Source organism: Nelumbo lutea, chromosome 2 (genome assembly GCF_056320005.1).
Source record: "Nelumbo lutea isolate HS-2025 chromosome 2, American lotus-T2T, whole genome shotgun sequence".
Taxonomy (NCBI): domain Eukaryota; kingdom Viridiplantae; phylum Streptophyta; class Magnoliopsida; order Proteales; family Nelumbonaceae; genus Nelumbo; species Nelumbo lutea.
In genome coordinates, this window is record NC_142685.1 from 23,775,437 (window position 1) to 23,791,810 (window position 16,374).

A 16,374-nucleotide genomic window follows, 5' to 3' on the forward strand; every position below is an offset into this window, starting at 1 on the left:
TGAACATGTTTTGTAGATCCATCATTTATTAGGTTTTATTTCCTATTTTAAGAATATAACTAGTGGTTATTAGGTTTTATTTCCTATTTTAAGAATATAACTAGTGGTTATTAGGTTTTATTTCCTACTTTAAGAATATAACTAGTGGAGGGTCCCTGCTTTGCAGGGGTTGGAATGGAACCGTCGACCCGTTGATCCGGTCCCTAGTAAAAAATTGTTGAATCGGTCAATGATTCATTGACTTGAACAGTTGAACCATCGACTAATTGACCCATAAAATGGTTTTTGGCCTTTTTTATTTTTTTAAATTGGGAACCATCTAGGCAATTGGTTTCGTTTTATCCTAATCTCGGTCCCCGACCAAAAATCGTTGAGTCGGTAAATGACTCATTGACCCGAGCGGTCGAACCAGTGACATGATCAATGGTTTTTTGTCGTTCTTTTAATTTTTTTTTAATTTTTATTGTCAAAACAGGCCACCCGTTTGAACCGAACAGTTGAAACCGTCAACCCGAAAATCGGTGGCCATAACGATTCTGTTTTTTAGGTCGTATGAGTCACACACTCGAATGACATAACACGTGTGGTATTGCTTAATGGACCTCACACACTCAATTTTTTGGCCTATAATTTTTGTTGTCAGAATGGGTAGTCCATTTTTTTTAATTGGGAACCGTCCAGGTAACTAGTTCCGTTTTACCCCAATTCCGATCCCTGGCCAAAAACCATTGAACCAGTTAACAACCCATTGACTCGAGTGGTCGAACCGTCAACCTGTTGACCCATTCAATGGTTTTTGGCCTTTTTTTTTTAATTTTTGTTGTTAGAATGGGACATCCATTCGAACCGAACGCCCGAACCGTCGACCCGAAAAACGGGTGAATATAATGGTTTTCACTTTCAGGTTGTATGTGTCACACGCTCGAATGACATAACATCATGGTTTTTAAAACTGACATGGAGACCAAATCAGTCATACCGGGTCAAACAATCAACCCATTCTGACAAAAAAATAAAAAAATAAAAAATAAAAATAGTCAAAACATTTGAATGGTTCGATATCTAATTATTAAAAGTATTTATAATAACTATTATATATTTATATAATTAGATAAACAATATTTATATAATTAGATAATTATAATAACTATTTCCTGCACCACCCGAATCCTATTAGTATATATAAGATGATTTGAAAGAAATATAAAAATGCTATTTATAGACAGTTAGATACACATATACATATTCTATCTATACATATATACATGCATGTAGATAATTAGAAAAAACATGTTTTTATATAAATAAAATGCATAATACGTATGGCAATAAAAATGCACAATATGTATGTATTTGTTTAGATGGGTCCGAGTGATCTGGGCTAGTCGAGACATTGACCCAAGTGGCCAAACTTAATCTAAATTTAAGTCAGACCCGAATATTTTAGTTCAATCCAACTCGAAGCCCAAAATCTGATGCCCAACCTGTGCACAAGTTTGGATAGGTTTCATGTGCCCATCCAAGTTGTAGCCCTACAAAATAAAGAAAACATTGATGCCATAAAAAGAAAAAAAAATGAATACACTATATTAAGACCGGGCACGTCTCTCCATGGAAATCCAAGAGATGTATGATCGTTGTTTATTGGCATTTCTCATATTTTTACGCTTTGAGCTGGAATCCCATCACACTTTTTTTACACTTAAGCAAACAATGAGCTGTGAGCTGTGGAATACATCACATCTTGGCAAACAAGGAGTTGATGCAGATGGTAATGGGCATATTTGGGGAGGATTTTGTAAATTCTAGAATCTACACCGTGTTGATTTCAATTTATACCCATTCTTGGAATGTATTTTGAAAATCCAAAATCCTCCCCATACATAAAAATACAAAATTCTCGCATATTCTCCCCCATTTAAGGATAGGGTGGATTGGATTTATAACCTACATCTAATTTCATATTATTTCTTATTATATACAAGCAATATAAAAAAGTAAAATAACATGAATAAATATAAAAAAGGTTTTATTTTTTGATTAAAACATGTAAAAAATATATAAACCATCAATTATCATTCACATAAAATTCAAAATATTATTAAATATAATGCTTAATACATAAAAGTTTGTATGTTTTTTAACAATACGTGGGTGGAGTCTAGATTTGCTCCTCACACCAACCTCGTAGTATATTTCAATTGTACATCAAAACATTTCTTGTTATGTTATTTGAGATCACATCTCCACCCCACAATGCCCCACAGCACATCCCCTTTGTGTATCGGGAACATCTCCCGTTGATGATATCATCGGGATTGGTACTATCATAAGGAGATATTCTCAAAACACGGTAGGGATGTGCTGTGGGGCGTTGTAGGGTGGCCCCTTGTGAGGCGGAGATGTTAACTCGTTATTATTGATGGGAGATATTCCCAATACAGATGTGGCTGTGAGGAGTATATCTCAATTCCTCAAAACCAGCCCTTCAAACAAAAAACTGCCACATAAAGACAAATACCCATTGGGGTAAAATAAAAATTATCGGATGGAGTTTGGATTACCTACCAACAAAATACATTCCCAACAAACTATCAATACAATTTGACACCACACATCTATTACATGATGGGCCTCGGTCTCATAGTGATATGTAAAGTGTTAGATCAAGTTAAAGGGGTTGGAAGGTGTTTTGTTGGCAGGAGATCACGACTCCTCTAATGCTCTGCATACATTCATAGTCCTAATGCATTGTGGGACCAGAAAATCATAAGAGATTGTTCCTATAGACTTTGAAACTCAGCAATTGAACGGTTGAGATCATCATCCCGCTTGTTCGTATCATACATACTATTTGAGTTTAAATCAGCCCGCACAAGATTGCCCCCCACAACACCCCACAGTATATTTCCGCCGTATATTGGGAATATCTCTCGATGATATACTAGAAGCGATGAAGTCATCATCGGGAGATGTTCTCAATATACATTGAAAGTGTGTATGGGACGTTGTGGGGGGCAATATTGTGGGGCAGATTTCATCTCATACTATTTACGTCAGTGTTCTAACCGAAAACACACCATAGATTTGAAGAATATACGTGGCAGTTAACGATTCGGGAACAAACGAAAGATTTTCCATTTTTGTTTATAATTTTACCCTCTCAATATTTTCTTAATTTCTTCAACTACCCCTGATGGTAATAGTGTAGATATTTATCCAAAATTTGCGTCATCCAGGAGAGATTCGACTGACTCCAACTCTCCAAGTCGAATGGCAACTACTTCTCCGTTAGACGACCAAAGAGAGAAATAAAGCGGAAAGGGGAGATCTTGTTCTTGCCAACTTTCTCTGGCTGAAAGGGTTTTATGAGCAGAAACCCTAGATCGCAATTGAAAGCCCTAAATCGTTTGTAAATTGTAATCTGATTGGTTCCCTTTCTGGAAAAGCTAAGGCTCTAGGGCTTCGATTTGGTGTTTTCCATGTGAAATTGTTGATAAGGTTGCGAGGTTTTACAGGAAGTTTTGATTTTTTTCGCTGTTTGGATTTCTTTGTGGGATTTGGGAAGGGTTTTGAAAGAAAAGATGGCGGTATCAGGTGGAGAAGAGGAAGAAGCTGAGTATGAGAGTGATCCAGAGGAGTCGATGCCTTTGGCGATGCGGAGGAGGGAAGCGAGTGATGATGAGGAAGGAGAGGGGGAAGATAGGGAGAAGCCTCGGAGGGTCGATCGCAGAGTTGTAGTTGATTCGGATGGTGAATCGGATGGTCAAGGTGGAGCACCGGCGTATGATGATGAAGAATCAGAGATAGAGGAAGAGATGGAAGAGGAGGAGGATGAAGAAGAAGTTGAAGAAGTAGAAGAAGAAGAAGAAGAGTATGAAGAGAGACATAGTGAAGGGGGGCATGGTGCCGGTGAAGTTGAGGGTCCGGAAGCGGTGCCGGACTCTGGTGTCGAGGGGTGGAGATCAGGCGGAGAACCTTCGGGTTTTCGTGGTAAGAATCAGCCGGAAGAGGAGAAGAAGGAGAATGAGCCATTTGCCGTGCCGACAGCTGGTGCTTTTTACATGCACGATGACCGGTTTAGAGATAATGGGGGTGGTCGACACAGGTACGGTCTTTATGTTCTGGAACTGCATCGCAAACAATAAAGGTCGTTGCTTTTTTCAGTTCTAGGGAGTAGGGACTATATCTTATAGTTTTAATTTAAGCAACAGCTTTAAGTTAATATGGGCAAAATTATATTGTGGGTAACAGAGGAAGAAAATAAAGGGTCCAAAACGTTCGAATGCGCAATTTTGCATGCTTGCTGCCAGAGTTTATATTGGCCTCCTGTAGTCCTGCTTGATTGTGTTTGTTAGCTTCTGACATTTTCCTCCTTAAATAGTCCACCCTTCCCAAGACCCGAGTACAACATGGGATAATTGCCTGTTTTCCTCAAAGAATTTTTGTTTTGTTTTGTTTTTTGAAACTTAAAATTTACTACGTTCAAGAATATGGACGAAAGTCTTCTTTGTTGTTGAACATAAAAATGTTAATCTAAAATTTGAAGTGCTAACCACAATCTTTAGCCAAGGGTTGTTCTCTGTTAGCTATGATTTTGTGTTGCATCCAAAGATCATGACCTTTTTTTTTTTGGAATTATAGAATAATATTCTCATCTTTTCTTCTCTAAGTTTTTGTGTTCTACTTTCTTCTACTCTTGTTACTGGTTAACCATTTGTTAATCGATGGTTGACTTTCCATTCCGAAAAACTAGAAGTTGTCTGTCATGTTGTCAAGTACTAGCTTGAGTATCTTACTTCTTGCCACTGCCAAATGGTGCTTCTGTTTCCTACTTAAATACATAGGTCTTTTAGACTAAAACAATTCTAATGTCATTAGAAATGCCTAAAATTAAAAGGCTAAGTAGGAAAATAACACTATGAAAATCATGAATATAAAAATCTACAGCAAAGAGCAAACTTCACAAATATTAGCTTCAACTTATTCAGCTACTAAATAGTGCGAACTGGTTAACCATGCATTTTCCATTTTACCTTTAATAGGAAAGATTTTGTTAGCTGGTAATTTATGTTTTCATGTTACACAGTCTACTATGAGTCTACGAATGTGAACAACAGTGACAGTTACCCAATAGAGCTTATACGCACTATTAATTAATTGATTCTTGAGCTATAAAATAATTTCAAACTTAGCTTAAAAATGATTGATCCTACATCAGCAATCAGTTAAAGAAATATTCTGTCAGAAAGTTGGTGTACCAAATGCCATTCCAAGATCTGTGCCTTGCTGTCTGGAGAAGTGCATAAGATGGAGTTTGTGTGTTTCATAATTTAATGGAAAACGAAGGGGGAATTTTTCAGGAGAAAACTGTTATCTGTTAGATGAAGTTGGGCTTTTCTCCAAAAAACTTCACATAATTGCTTCTGGTGTATTGGAGTCACCATGATACATGCTATGCCATTTGCTAGACATAAGGTTGAACACCGTTGGATGCATCTTATCTTTATTTACTTCTGAAATATACATAAAGAAAAATCTTATGCAGGACCCACATATTTATTCTTTTAAATTTGATAACATGCAAAATTCTTGGATGTGTGCACATAATCATTATTATCATCTAAGCCTTGTCCCAAACATATTGGTTTGGCTACATGAATCCTGTTCTACCATTCATTTCTGTTCAGTACCGTATCCATTGTTAAATTATGGACCTTTAAACAATTTCTTACTATTTTAATCCATTTCCTTTTTGGCCTGCCCCTGGCTCTTCTAGCCCCTTCAACTTGTAATAGATCACTTCTTACTGGTGCTGTGATGGTCTCTTCTGCATTTGCTAAAACCATCTTAGTTCACTTTTCCTCATTTTTAATTTGATCAACAACAGAATCTATTTATTAAAAATTTAGATAAAAGATACAATTGCAAGAGAGCAAGGGGAGAGGTGAGCTTCTAGGTAAAAAAAAAACATGTATGTGTACCTAAATATTTTCATTTTATTACCTATTGCATCTGCTTCTAGGTACAAACACATGCATATGTACCTAAATATTTTCATAAAAAAGTTCATTTTTTTTTGTGTGTATCCATGCCATTTCTGCATGTAGCTCTCTATGATGCCAGATACGGATACTGACATAGACACAAATATGGGAAATGGGGATACAATTCTCATTTATTAAAGACATGCTATGGGGATGTGTCTTTATATAATATGCTTATAATAAGTGTCACTTATGTTTTGCCAAATTTGATTAAATTTCTAGTATATACAGATTTTTATAGTATGACTTGTTAAAACATACAACTTTACATAACCAATAAAAATACAACATTACATTCTTCAGAAGTGTTAATGCTATTAGAGTATATCTGGAAGTGTCCCTGCAGTATCCAGCATCATATTGGCTATGTTCCATGTCTAGTACTGGTACCTAGGCATGCATTGCTAGCCAGATATCATTGATGTCTTCATTTACTTTCTAAATTTTGGGTGCTTGGTGTTTCTGTCACCCTGCATCTGTATTGAGATGGTAATACTTGTGTCTACACAGTTATGATTTAAGATCTTATTATTAGATTTCTTTCCTTTATACTGATTTGGTTTAGAAATATACCACGCTTGATATTTTCTGATATTCTCATCAGCTTTGTCCAATTTTGGACTTAATGTTTGTGTAGAATGAATTGCTTTAACAGCCTTTTGTTGTATGCAATGCAGACGAACACCTGGTGGGCGGAAGTTATGGGAATCGAAGGATGATAGGAAGTGGGGACATGATAAGTTTGAAGAGATGACTTTGCAGGAAACTCGCTATGAAGAGGTGACTGTTTAATTGGTCCTTGGGTGCATGATGACTGATTCCCCCACCCCCCACCCCCACCTGAAAAAATTAAATAAAATAAAAGATTACTTGTCTTTTGCTGCTGGTGGGAAAACACATCAATTTTCAATGACATTGGCCCATCTTTCACATTTTAATGAACAAAAATTTTAAGCAACTTCAGAATTATTTGCACCAAAGTATTGATATTCTGGCTTAAGTATTTTACAGCAAGTTCTTATAAATTGTGCTATAAATAAGATCCATAGAACCACTGGCCATTGTAATGGATCTAAAAAGACTTTCTGAAATAAATACCTGGTCTTTTTTTGTATGTATTCTCAGGAAAGGAGGAGGACTTCTAAAGGTTATTATCGAGGTCGTGGCAAGAACCGAGGTATGGACCGTGGGTATACAAGAGGAAACAGATCAAGAGCTTACGAGAACAATAACAATCACAACCGTACTGCTAAGAGTGTAAGAGGTAGAGGGCCTAGAAGGTATGAGCCTACTGCAAAGAACGGTACTGAGACCCCACCAACTCAAAACAAGCAGTGAGTGAACTTTGAGTCTTACAGCAATTATTAATTGCTTTGTTTTTCTTTTGTCATCTGTGGTTTATTTATTTAGATTGCATTCAACATTTTCTTTCAGATCCGTAAAATCCTCTGAACCCCCCTCAACTACTAGTTCAGGGAAGGTATCTACACAGGCATTGAATGTACAAACTGACCCAGCTCCTCCCAGGAAGAATGCGTTTGCATCAAGTTTGAATTCTGCTTCTCCTCCATTTTATCCTTCTGGCTCTTCCAATCAAGACATCTCTGTGACACAAAAAAGGGATCCACAATCAGGAAAAGTCAATAGGAACCTTACACCTTCTGTACTGATGGAGGAGAATTTTTCAATGCCACATTCCAGTGCCATGCTTCGAGGAAAGACTATTTCCGATCCCATTGGTCAGGATCAACCTTATATTGATGAGCCCATGCGGTCTGTTTCTGGGAAATTAACCAATCTGCAGATAAATTCATCCGGGCCTTCACCAGTTAATTCAACACAACCTCCTCAATCCAGGGGTCAGGGAAGAGGTTTAACTGTATCTGGACAACTTAATTATCAGCCTGCCCCATCTTTTAACCAAGTAAACAGAGTTTCTCCACAGCCGCAGATATCTTCTATTCAGCCAAGGCCTGTCCAAATCCCAGTTCAACCTTCTTTACGAGCTTCTACTCAGCATCTTGGTCAGCATCCAGGTAGTGGATCTCAAGCTTCTTCCCCACCAAAGGCTCCATCAAGGAATTCACCGGAACCTGTAGAAACAGAATCTCCGCCAGGATCAAGTAAAGCCAAGACTGCATTGGTCGGAAAAGGGAAAGGCAGTGTTCAAGGTAGTGGAAGGGGCTCTTTTCTGTACAGTGGGGCTCAGGTTATGGGAGCTACAGGGACCGTAGGTGTTGCTCATGGTGATCAAAGCTTTCCTGCCACTCCAGCACTTTTACCAGGTTGCATCACACTTGTTTGTATACCTAACACCTGCCCCTATTTAGCTTTTAGTATTAGGTTGATCTTTCTTTGAGGATCAACCTAAATAAAAGTTAACCATAAAATACACTAAGAAGTAAGGATCCATTTGGTTAGCAGTTCGAATTGAAATTGGAATGGTCTATTCCCATGGGCCTGTTTGGTTCAGACAGGAATTAGAATCAGAATTGAAATAAGCTGGAATGGGATCTTGTTACCAAGGGAGGGGGAGAGAATGGCCATTCCCTCAAATGGATTCCATTCCACCAGGAATTGGAATGAGATTCTGATTCTGCCCAACCAAATGGTTGGTCCATTCCGATTTTGATTCTGGACCCCTATTACTGTGAACCAAATGGGTTGTAAATAATATTTATGGCATTTCTTATATTTTTTATATTCAAGATTCGCTACTGATCAACTTTGGAACCTTCTGCTTCTTAAAATGAGCTAGTGACTGACTCCATATCTCTGTTAAAATACCTGGTTGAGGCTGGGTGTTGGGGAGAGTCTGGACCAGGGTGATCCGGTGATGGTTTGTAAAGCAATTATTTTAAAATAGGAGAGATAAGTTGTCAGCTTCATGCTGTTTCTGTTTCTTTTTCTGTTTTTTTTGTTGTTGTTTCTTGTATGATAACACTGTATAATTTGGAGCTTGGTCTTATCTTTAATAAAAATGATTATTATTGCTTATAAAAAATAATTTGGGTGGTTTTGTATCAAGTTGATTAGTTTCATTGCCTGCTTTGGAGTGCCTATGTGATACTGGGTGGCTAATGACAACATTTTCCTACCTTTTCTATTATGTTGTTGATTCTGTAAGGCAGCTTTGATTTAGTGTTGTCATAAAAATTAGAGCTTTTCCGGTTTCTATGATCATTTCCATTATTGTCATAATCACTTTATTCCGTAAGTTTGGTAAAGACATTAACTCTTGGTTCACAACATTAATATATGGATATGCAGTCATGCAATTTGGGGGACAGCATCCTGGTGGTCTTGGAGTTCCTGCTGTTGGTATGGCACTTCCAGGATATGTTGCACAGCCACAGCTTGGTTTTGGAAATTCAGAGATGACATGGTATGCTATGTTCTCATATAATTTCTTATTTACATTTTGTTTTTGGTCCCTTGAGAGATTCATTTGTTCTCTAGGACAATGATTCCATGGCTTTATTACATGATGATCTTGCTCTGTTCAATATGTTAATTGATAAATCTCCTTTGGTGAAACAGCTTTCTTTTAATGTAAGTAGCCATGTTAAGGACCTTTCCCCTAAATGGTAATGGAGCTTTACTTATTGGCTATGGGGTGCTTATATTCTACCTATGGAGGCAGTTGTAGCTTTTCTTTGTCACAGATATAAAAGAATAACAAAAATTGCAGGGACTCAAGTTGTAAAATGGAAGGTGGAAACCAGAATTGCTTGAAACTTGATGATAGTGGATAAGTGGGGACAAGTGATTTGTGGAACAGATTTTATAGTTAGGAATGGGGAATGGGAATACAACCACAAAGGGTACTTGAGGGGCAGTTTGACCTATTGAGGTGATGGGTATGGGTGATTAAGCCTAGGAATGGTCAATGGTGTATGGAGGCTGGAACCAGATCAAGTAACACTGAAATAACAATAATAGGATACATTCTTTTATAAAAATTGGAGTATTGTATTAGTGGCATAATGACAAGAGAGAACATAAATGAAGCTCTATTACAGATTTCACTAAATCACAACTTATTTTATTTTTGAAGGACACAAATCATTACATATCAGTTTTCTATTATAATAACCCTATTTATAAGCTAATAAGATGTTCTAGTACAATTCTACAAAGACTAAGGTTCAAGACAAATCTTAATTCGAATCTGGAGGTTATTGACAGTCACAAGTTCTTCTTCAAACAAAAAAGGACAGTCACAAGTTATGGTTTGTGATTTACTATATAATAAAGGGGTAATAGCATATAAGGGCAACTTTTGGGGTTTAATATCAATAAAAGTAATATATTTAAAAAAAATTCAAAAATAGGTTAACTTTTTAAAAATGATATCAATAAAGGGCAAAAACACTGTTCATATTCTTCTTCTTGCCATTTGTTCACCAGAGCCGCTGTCTGCTGCCGCCTCCACCCACCTCTGCCTCTGCCTCTGGCAACGTTGCCGGAGGCAGAGGTGGCGGCGGCGGCGGCGGGGGGCAGAGGAATGACCACCAGCGCTGCCGTCGCTGCCTCTTCCTCCACCCACCACCGACGACGTTGCCAGAGGCGGAGGTGGGCGGCAGCGGACGGCGGTTCTGGTGAACAAATGGCAAGAAGAAGATGAACAGTGTTTTTGCCCTTTATTGATATCATTTTTAAAAAGTTAACCTATTTTTGAAAATTTTTTAAATATATTACTTTTATTGATATTAAACCCCAAAAGTTGCCCTTATATGCTAAAAAACCTATAATAAATAAGTGCAGGAACTGGTATAAATAGCAAACATTGTTCTTAGCAACCAGCCAACAACAGTTAAGCTGCTTGGAGCTAATGATGGGGTCTGTGTACATCACATCTAGTCATCTACTTGATTCTTTTGGGTGTAGTTCTGGTGGGTATGATGTTCTAGTACCTTGCCTTTTTTTTTGATCAATAACAAATTCACATTAGGTAATTAGAGAAATAATTACAGCACTGCAGAAAGAGGTAAAAAAAACTTAACTCTCCCCCAGAGAACAAAATAAAAATTACAATACAGCCCAAAATATTTGATCCCTTCCCACTGTTCTGGTGCCATGCCTTGCCTTTATATCTGTACATCTTATTTTATTTTAATTATGTGTTGTTTTGGTTTTTCTTTCCTTGTTCCTCCAATGGCTTATCTTTGATAAGAGGGTACTTTTTGTGGTCCTTGGAGTTTAGGGATCTAGTTATTGCTGGCTGGGGTCTGAACTGCCGTGTTCATTTTCATCCCTTCCACCCTTCTTGTTAACCTTATTATTGGTTTCTCTCGAAAATATGTTGGCCTTTGTTCTTGCTATTTCCTTCTTATTGGTAATGTCATTAGTGAGCTATATGGTCAACTTTAACTGGTATGTATCTTTCTAACCACAGAAAATTTCAAGGGAAGTTTGAGCTCTTCATGATTGTTGACTATTGTTGTTCCAAGAGTTTTTCTTTTTAGGATAAATCTCTCTCTCTCTCTCTCTCTCTCTCTCTCTCCTTATTGGTAAACTCATCTGTCAGTTAACTGGTCATCATCAACAGGCTATTAGCTTTGTTTGTGATAAGTAAAAGAAAGTTTTCATTAAAATAAAGAAAAGATAGAGTACAATCTGTATAGGCGATAAGGTAGTACCTATCAACAGGCTGATAGCTTTGTAACCATAGACAAATTTGTAGGAAAAATTTGAGCAGTTGAGCTCATTGTGATTGTTGGTTGCTCCATGCAATGTTGGTTGCATTGCTCTGTTTTTAAATTGCTTTCTTTTGATTAGTTTTATTTATCATTGATACTATTCCATCATGTACTTGTATGCAAAGATGATTCTTGATTCCAACTTCTCTGATGTCCAGGGTACCAGTCTTGGCGGGTGCTGCAGGGGCTCTAGGGGCTACATATTGCTCTCCCTACATTGCTGTTGATGGTGGTTATTATGCTCGTCCATCAGGACAGACATCTTCCTTGAGTGGGTCCGGGTTAGTGACTTGTCACTACTTTTAATTTAGAGAGTTCTTTTTTCTAATGGTTTCTTGCCCTGTTTCATTATTCTTGGAAACATGATTTATGCTGTGTACTATTGGTTCTAATTGTTGTGTCTCATTTTGCTAAAAGATGGATGGAAACTGAAAAGGCAAAAAACATTTAAGGAGGTAGTCATTAATTAGTGAGTGAAATATAAGAAAATTCTATGGTTAACTAGTAAGTCATCTGCAAAGAATCCCACGATCATCTGAAGAATACTGATAATAAACATGGGAAAATATCTCAATTAAGATTTAGATTTTCCTAATTTGCATATTGAAAAACTGCTGTTTTTATACACTAAATTGTATAAAATGTTTATGGAATTATGGGTTCTGAATCTTTAGACAGCAAAAATGCATTGTTCACAGATCCTGCAAACCCTTCAAGCCTGTTAATAAAATCTTTAATGTGAAATAGAACCTCAAGTCACCATTTGTTTCAACATAAAGCGGATTGAAATTTTTTGATGCTGAAGTATTTCAGCTATATTTTCATCTCTTTTATGATGAGAATTTTTATGATTATCCAAGACAGTTTCAAGCCTGTTCTGGCTTTTTTTATTCAATAATTTTTTAGTGTGTTAGGCTTATTCAAGCCCAAATGTGGAACCCATAAGGTTGGGAACGAAATTATCTTAAATGAAAAGAAAATAGTGGTAACACGTCATTTCATCATGTGATTTATATATACTATTGACCAGTATGTTTTTATATAAGTAAAAGAAAAAATTCATTAAAAGGAAAATTCCTTTTTTCCTTTTTTAGACTATCAACCAGTATGTTTACAACATACAATATATTCCAGTGTATATACTAGATAACGCCAAAGCTCGGTTTAGGGTCATTTGGCTTAAATGATTCTAGATCGATGCTTGGGCTTCTTCTGTGAAGCTGAAGATTCAGTTTAGTATCCGATTGCATGAGCTTAAGCTCACTAAAAAGCCAAGCCAGCTAGACTTGTTAGCATCCATGTATAGACTTTCTTTTTTACTTGTTCAGTAATATCTTGAGTTTTTTTTTTCAGTAATATTTTGCAGATGATTGGCTTTTAGTTGCAGTATATTGAGTTTAATTTATATATATATATATCCAGAATTTATTTTGGATTTTGGTTTATATGTTCTGTGGGTTAAGGTTTGGGACTTGAAGTTATGGATATGGCTCTAAAATTTTTTGATAAAGGATCTCATTGACAATTTCTTTGCAGCAGAGAAACTAATACAAGCAAAGCTAATAATGCGTGGAAGCCTCCACAAAGACCTGGTAGGACATTTAATATTCTTATTATTGATTATGAAGCATTGAACTACTACTTTACAGTGGTTCTAGTTGGTTGCTTGCTGTTTTTTACTTTGGACGTGATGTTTCTTATTAGGGTCTGAGTTTTGTACTTGTACCATTTAGTTAATAGCTGCATTTTATTTTTTTGGGCTTACCATTAAAGCCTAACTTGTATTTTAATTCATTTCAGAGCTTGTAAATGATGAGTTTGGGCAACGACAAAATAAGCCTCGCAGGCAAGTTAATTTTTTTTGTTCTAAGCAGATGTCTTTTAATGCCTATTCTTAGCTGCTGAAGTTATCTTTCTCCTCCTCATCGTCATTATTACTGTTATTATTATTATTACTAAATGTCTAACTAGCTTTTGTTGCATATTTCTAGATACTCAGAGATGAACTTTGGCCAGTAAAGTATATACATAAGATTGAGTTTATTTGAATAAGCTGCTAAAGGTCAGTGGTCCTGTTGGTTTAAATTAGTTGCATAGTTTGGCTGTTGTCATGTACTAATGTTCTTATTTACATCCTTGATGATGCTGCAGTTCTTCCTGGCCCTTTGTGATTCCAGCTTTTGTTTTGGAGCACTTTGGGGAGAGACATGCCCAAGATATGCTAGGTAATTTCCTGGTTTTAACTTAAGTGGATTCTTTTTGTACTTTGGAATGTTTAATCTAAGTTTTAAGTTTCATTTTGGCAGTAACTATATGAGTAAATAAATAATGGGGACAAATAGTGAGCAATCTTTAATCCTATATGATGTATCTTATGAATGATCTGATGAGAAGATGCTGGCTAATTTAATGGGTGCTTCTGTGGTGAAGGTGGATATCTTTTTCACTGATAAAAAAAAGGTGGATCTTTTTGGATAAGATACAATTTTATAATTTACCCATAAAAGGATGACAGCACGGATTATGATTCACATGGTGATGGTCAAAGATCAGAGTAAAGTTTCTCTCTATTACACTTGGGGGGTTTGGGTAATGGTTAGTATTCCTTATCTATGATGGGGGCAAAGTTCAAAGTATCAATACTCTTGATATACAAATTTTGTGTGGTTTCAAACAGTCAAAATTCTTCTTTCTTTTGAAAATTTGTCTGATATTTTTGTCAATGCAGATGTCATATCATGATAACATATAAAACATATAAAACACATAAAACACAAAACCAATGAACTGTTGGTATTTAGAGTATCGGTGGGTTGAAAAGCTGATATGTTGGTTGATATGCACCGATACATTGTGGTATTTTGAACCTTGGATAGTTATTATTATTAGTAGCGGTACTCCAAACAATGGTGAGGCACTGGAGGTGTGGTGGTTGGGTTCTACAGAATTTTTTTCTACTCTGTCTCTCACTCTTCTCATGCACATGCTGCTAACCTTCTGTTTATCCACAATAAAAGGGTTAGTTAATTTATGCTGCTGCTGTATATGATAAGTCAGACTTATAATTGATATTATCTGTTGATTGTTTGATTGTGCTTAGTAATAGTGATGTACTTAATTTATGTTTGCATTGGTTGTAACATCATACGTTCTTCTTGAATCATGCAGTTATATAACAAACACCTGCTCATGCTGCGGTTGAATTGAGAGGAGGATTGCAGCTTGACAGGTGGCAGTTCTTTGTTCAAATTAGCGGTAGGATACGGTGGAGAAAGATTAGTTTTGCTTTTTTTTTTTTAATAATTGTTCTTTGGAAAATGCAAACCTATTGTTGTTGTATCGGTTCTAATTTGCTTACTTGATTTTCACTGGTTTTCCAGGTTTTTCTATTTTGGCTTGTTAGTTCTTTGTGAAGCTTGTGAAGAAACGGGAGCGGGCTTCTTCAAGAATTATAGTATAGAAAAACTATGGGGAGTAAAAGAATCGTAAGTGGAGGTGTTGCTAGGTGAAGTTAGGTTGTTCTTGGTCTTGCCTTGGTTCCTCTTCGGTGGTGGCCCTTCCCTTGTTTGTGGGTTGATTGATTGGTTAGTGCTGCTTTGATGTTGCCTGATTGGAGAATGTATTTTCCTTCTGCTGGGTTGGTTCATTGCGCACTTTGCTATAGTTTTCTGTAGTGCTGGTTCTGTTTTAGTTGGACACCTCTTTTTCTGGACTAATAGAATTCCCCATCTCATGTTTGCACCTTGCATTAGTATTTAGATATTATGCTTTTTTGGTTTTTCTGTTCTGCGTGGTCAGTGGCAATCTCACAGGAATGTTTTACGTTTTTAAGTTTTAATTGCCTGATATGTTACCGTTATATATTTCGTTGGGATTGGGTGTACCGTATGGGTGCTCACGATAACCGGTTCCACTGGTTTTTGAAATTCCCCAAACCGAATGGTTGCCTGCTTGGATTCTTTGATTTTTTTTGGCTTTTTATATTTGTAATGTATAATTATAAGAACAGTTTCGGAGATTTTATTCTCACTTTGTTTTCTTCTCAATTGACAATAGAACCATCGCAAGTTCAGAGTTTGTTCACCTTTTTTACGTTAATTTTTAGTGTTTTTTTTTTTTTTTTACAATAAATCTCTCTCTCTCTCTCTCTCTCTCTCTAGTTTGGAGAGAATGAAGAAAGAAAAAGTAAGACAACGCAATGAATTTCTAGAAAAAAAGAGGGGAAAGCAAGGGAGTAAACTTACATGTTATAGAGAGAGGAACCGGTGATGGCACCAGTGATTATGGTAGAGACTGGCTTCCATACCTTCACCAATATACCAGTGAACAAAAGCATGTTTAGCAAACACCGATTAAACTTGTCAATTCGGGAGGAGACCTTTGCAACACCAAACTTGTAGTCATTGTCAATCCGAGCAAAGACTTGCAACATTGGTGGAGGAGGTTGGAGAGGTTAGTGAAATAGAGCAAAACCACTATGACATTGGTGGAGTTATTGAAGCAAGTCAATGGCGAAGATGTAAAATGGTTTACCGTTTACCCTAGAAAGTAGAAGCGGATGTAAAATGTTTTTTTCTTTCTTTTTTTTTTTTTTAATGTTTTGGTTGTTTTGTGTATGATAGTCG

General features: G+C 36.6%; 1 protein-coding gene across 2 annotated transcripts; it reads left to right on the top strand.

Moving 5' to 3' along the window:
* The first annotated feature begins 3,219 nt into the window (after nt 1-3,219).
* On the top strand, nt 3,220-15,490 carry LOC148869229 (protein MLN51 homolog). Of its 2 annotated transcripts, none has more exons than XM_088969579.1 (12): nt 3,220-4,108; nt 6,725-6,827; nt 7,173-7,381; nt 7,482-8,332; nt 9,318-9,432; nt 11,908-12,030; nt 13,286-13,341; nt 13,550-13,595; nt 13,741-13,811; nt 13,901-13,974; nt 14,918-15,004; nt 15,130-15,490. In XM_088969579.1, the coding sequence occupies exons 1-9, from the start codon at nt 3,585-3,587 to the stop codon at nt 13,766-13,768; spliced, it is 2,055 nt and encodes a 684-aa protein (XP_088825705.1). In that variant the 5' UTR covers nt 3,220-3,584; the 3' UTR covers nt 13,769-13,811; nt 13,901-13,974; nt 14,918-15,004; nt 15,130-15,490. The 2 variants fall into 2 exon arrangements, with proteins under 2 accessions (XP_088825705.1, XP_088825706.1); XM_088969580.1 differs by having other exon boundaries at nt 13,289-13,341.
* The last annotated feature ends 884 nt before the right edge of the window (nt 15,491-16,374 follow it).

Coding starts and splice junctions, on each gene's coding strand:
- LOC148869229 (XM_088969579.1), top strand. CDS start 3,585: ATGGCGGTATCAGGTGGAGAAGAGGAAGAAGCTGAGTATGAGAGTGAT. Junction 13,342..13,549: donor GAAGCCTCCACAAAGACCTG/GTAGGACATTTA, acceptor AATTCATTTCAG/AGCTTGTAAATGATGAGTTT. Junction 13,596..13,740: donor CGACAAAATAAGCCTCGCAG/GCAAGTTAATTT, acceptor GCATATTTCTAG/ATACTCAGAGATGAACTTTG.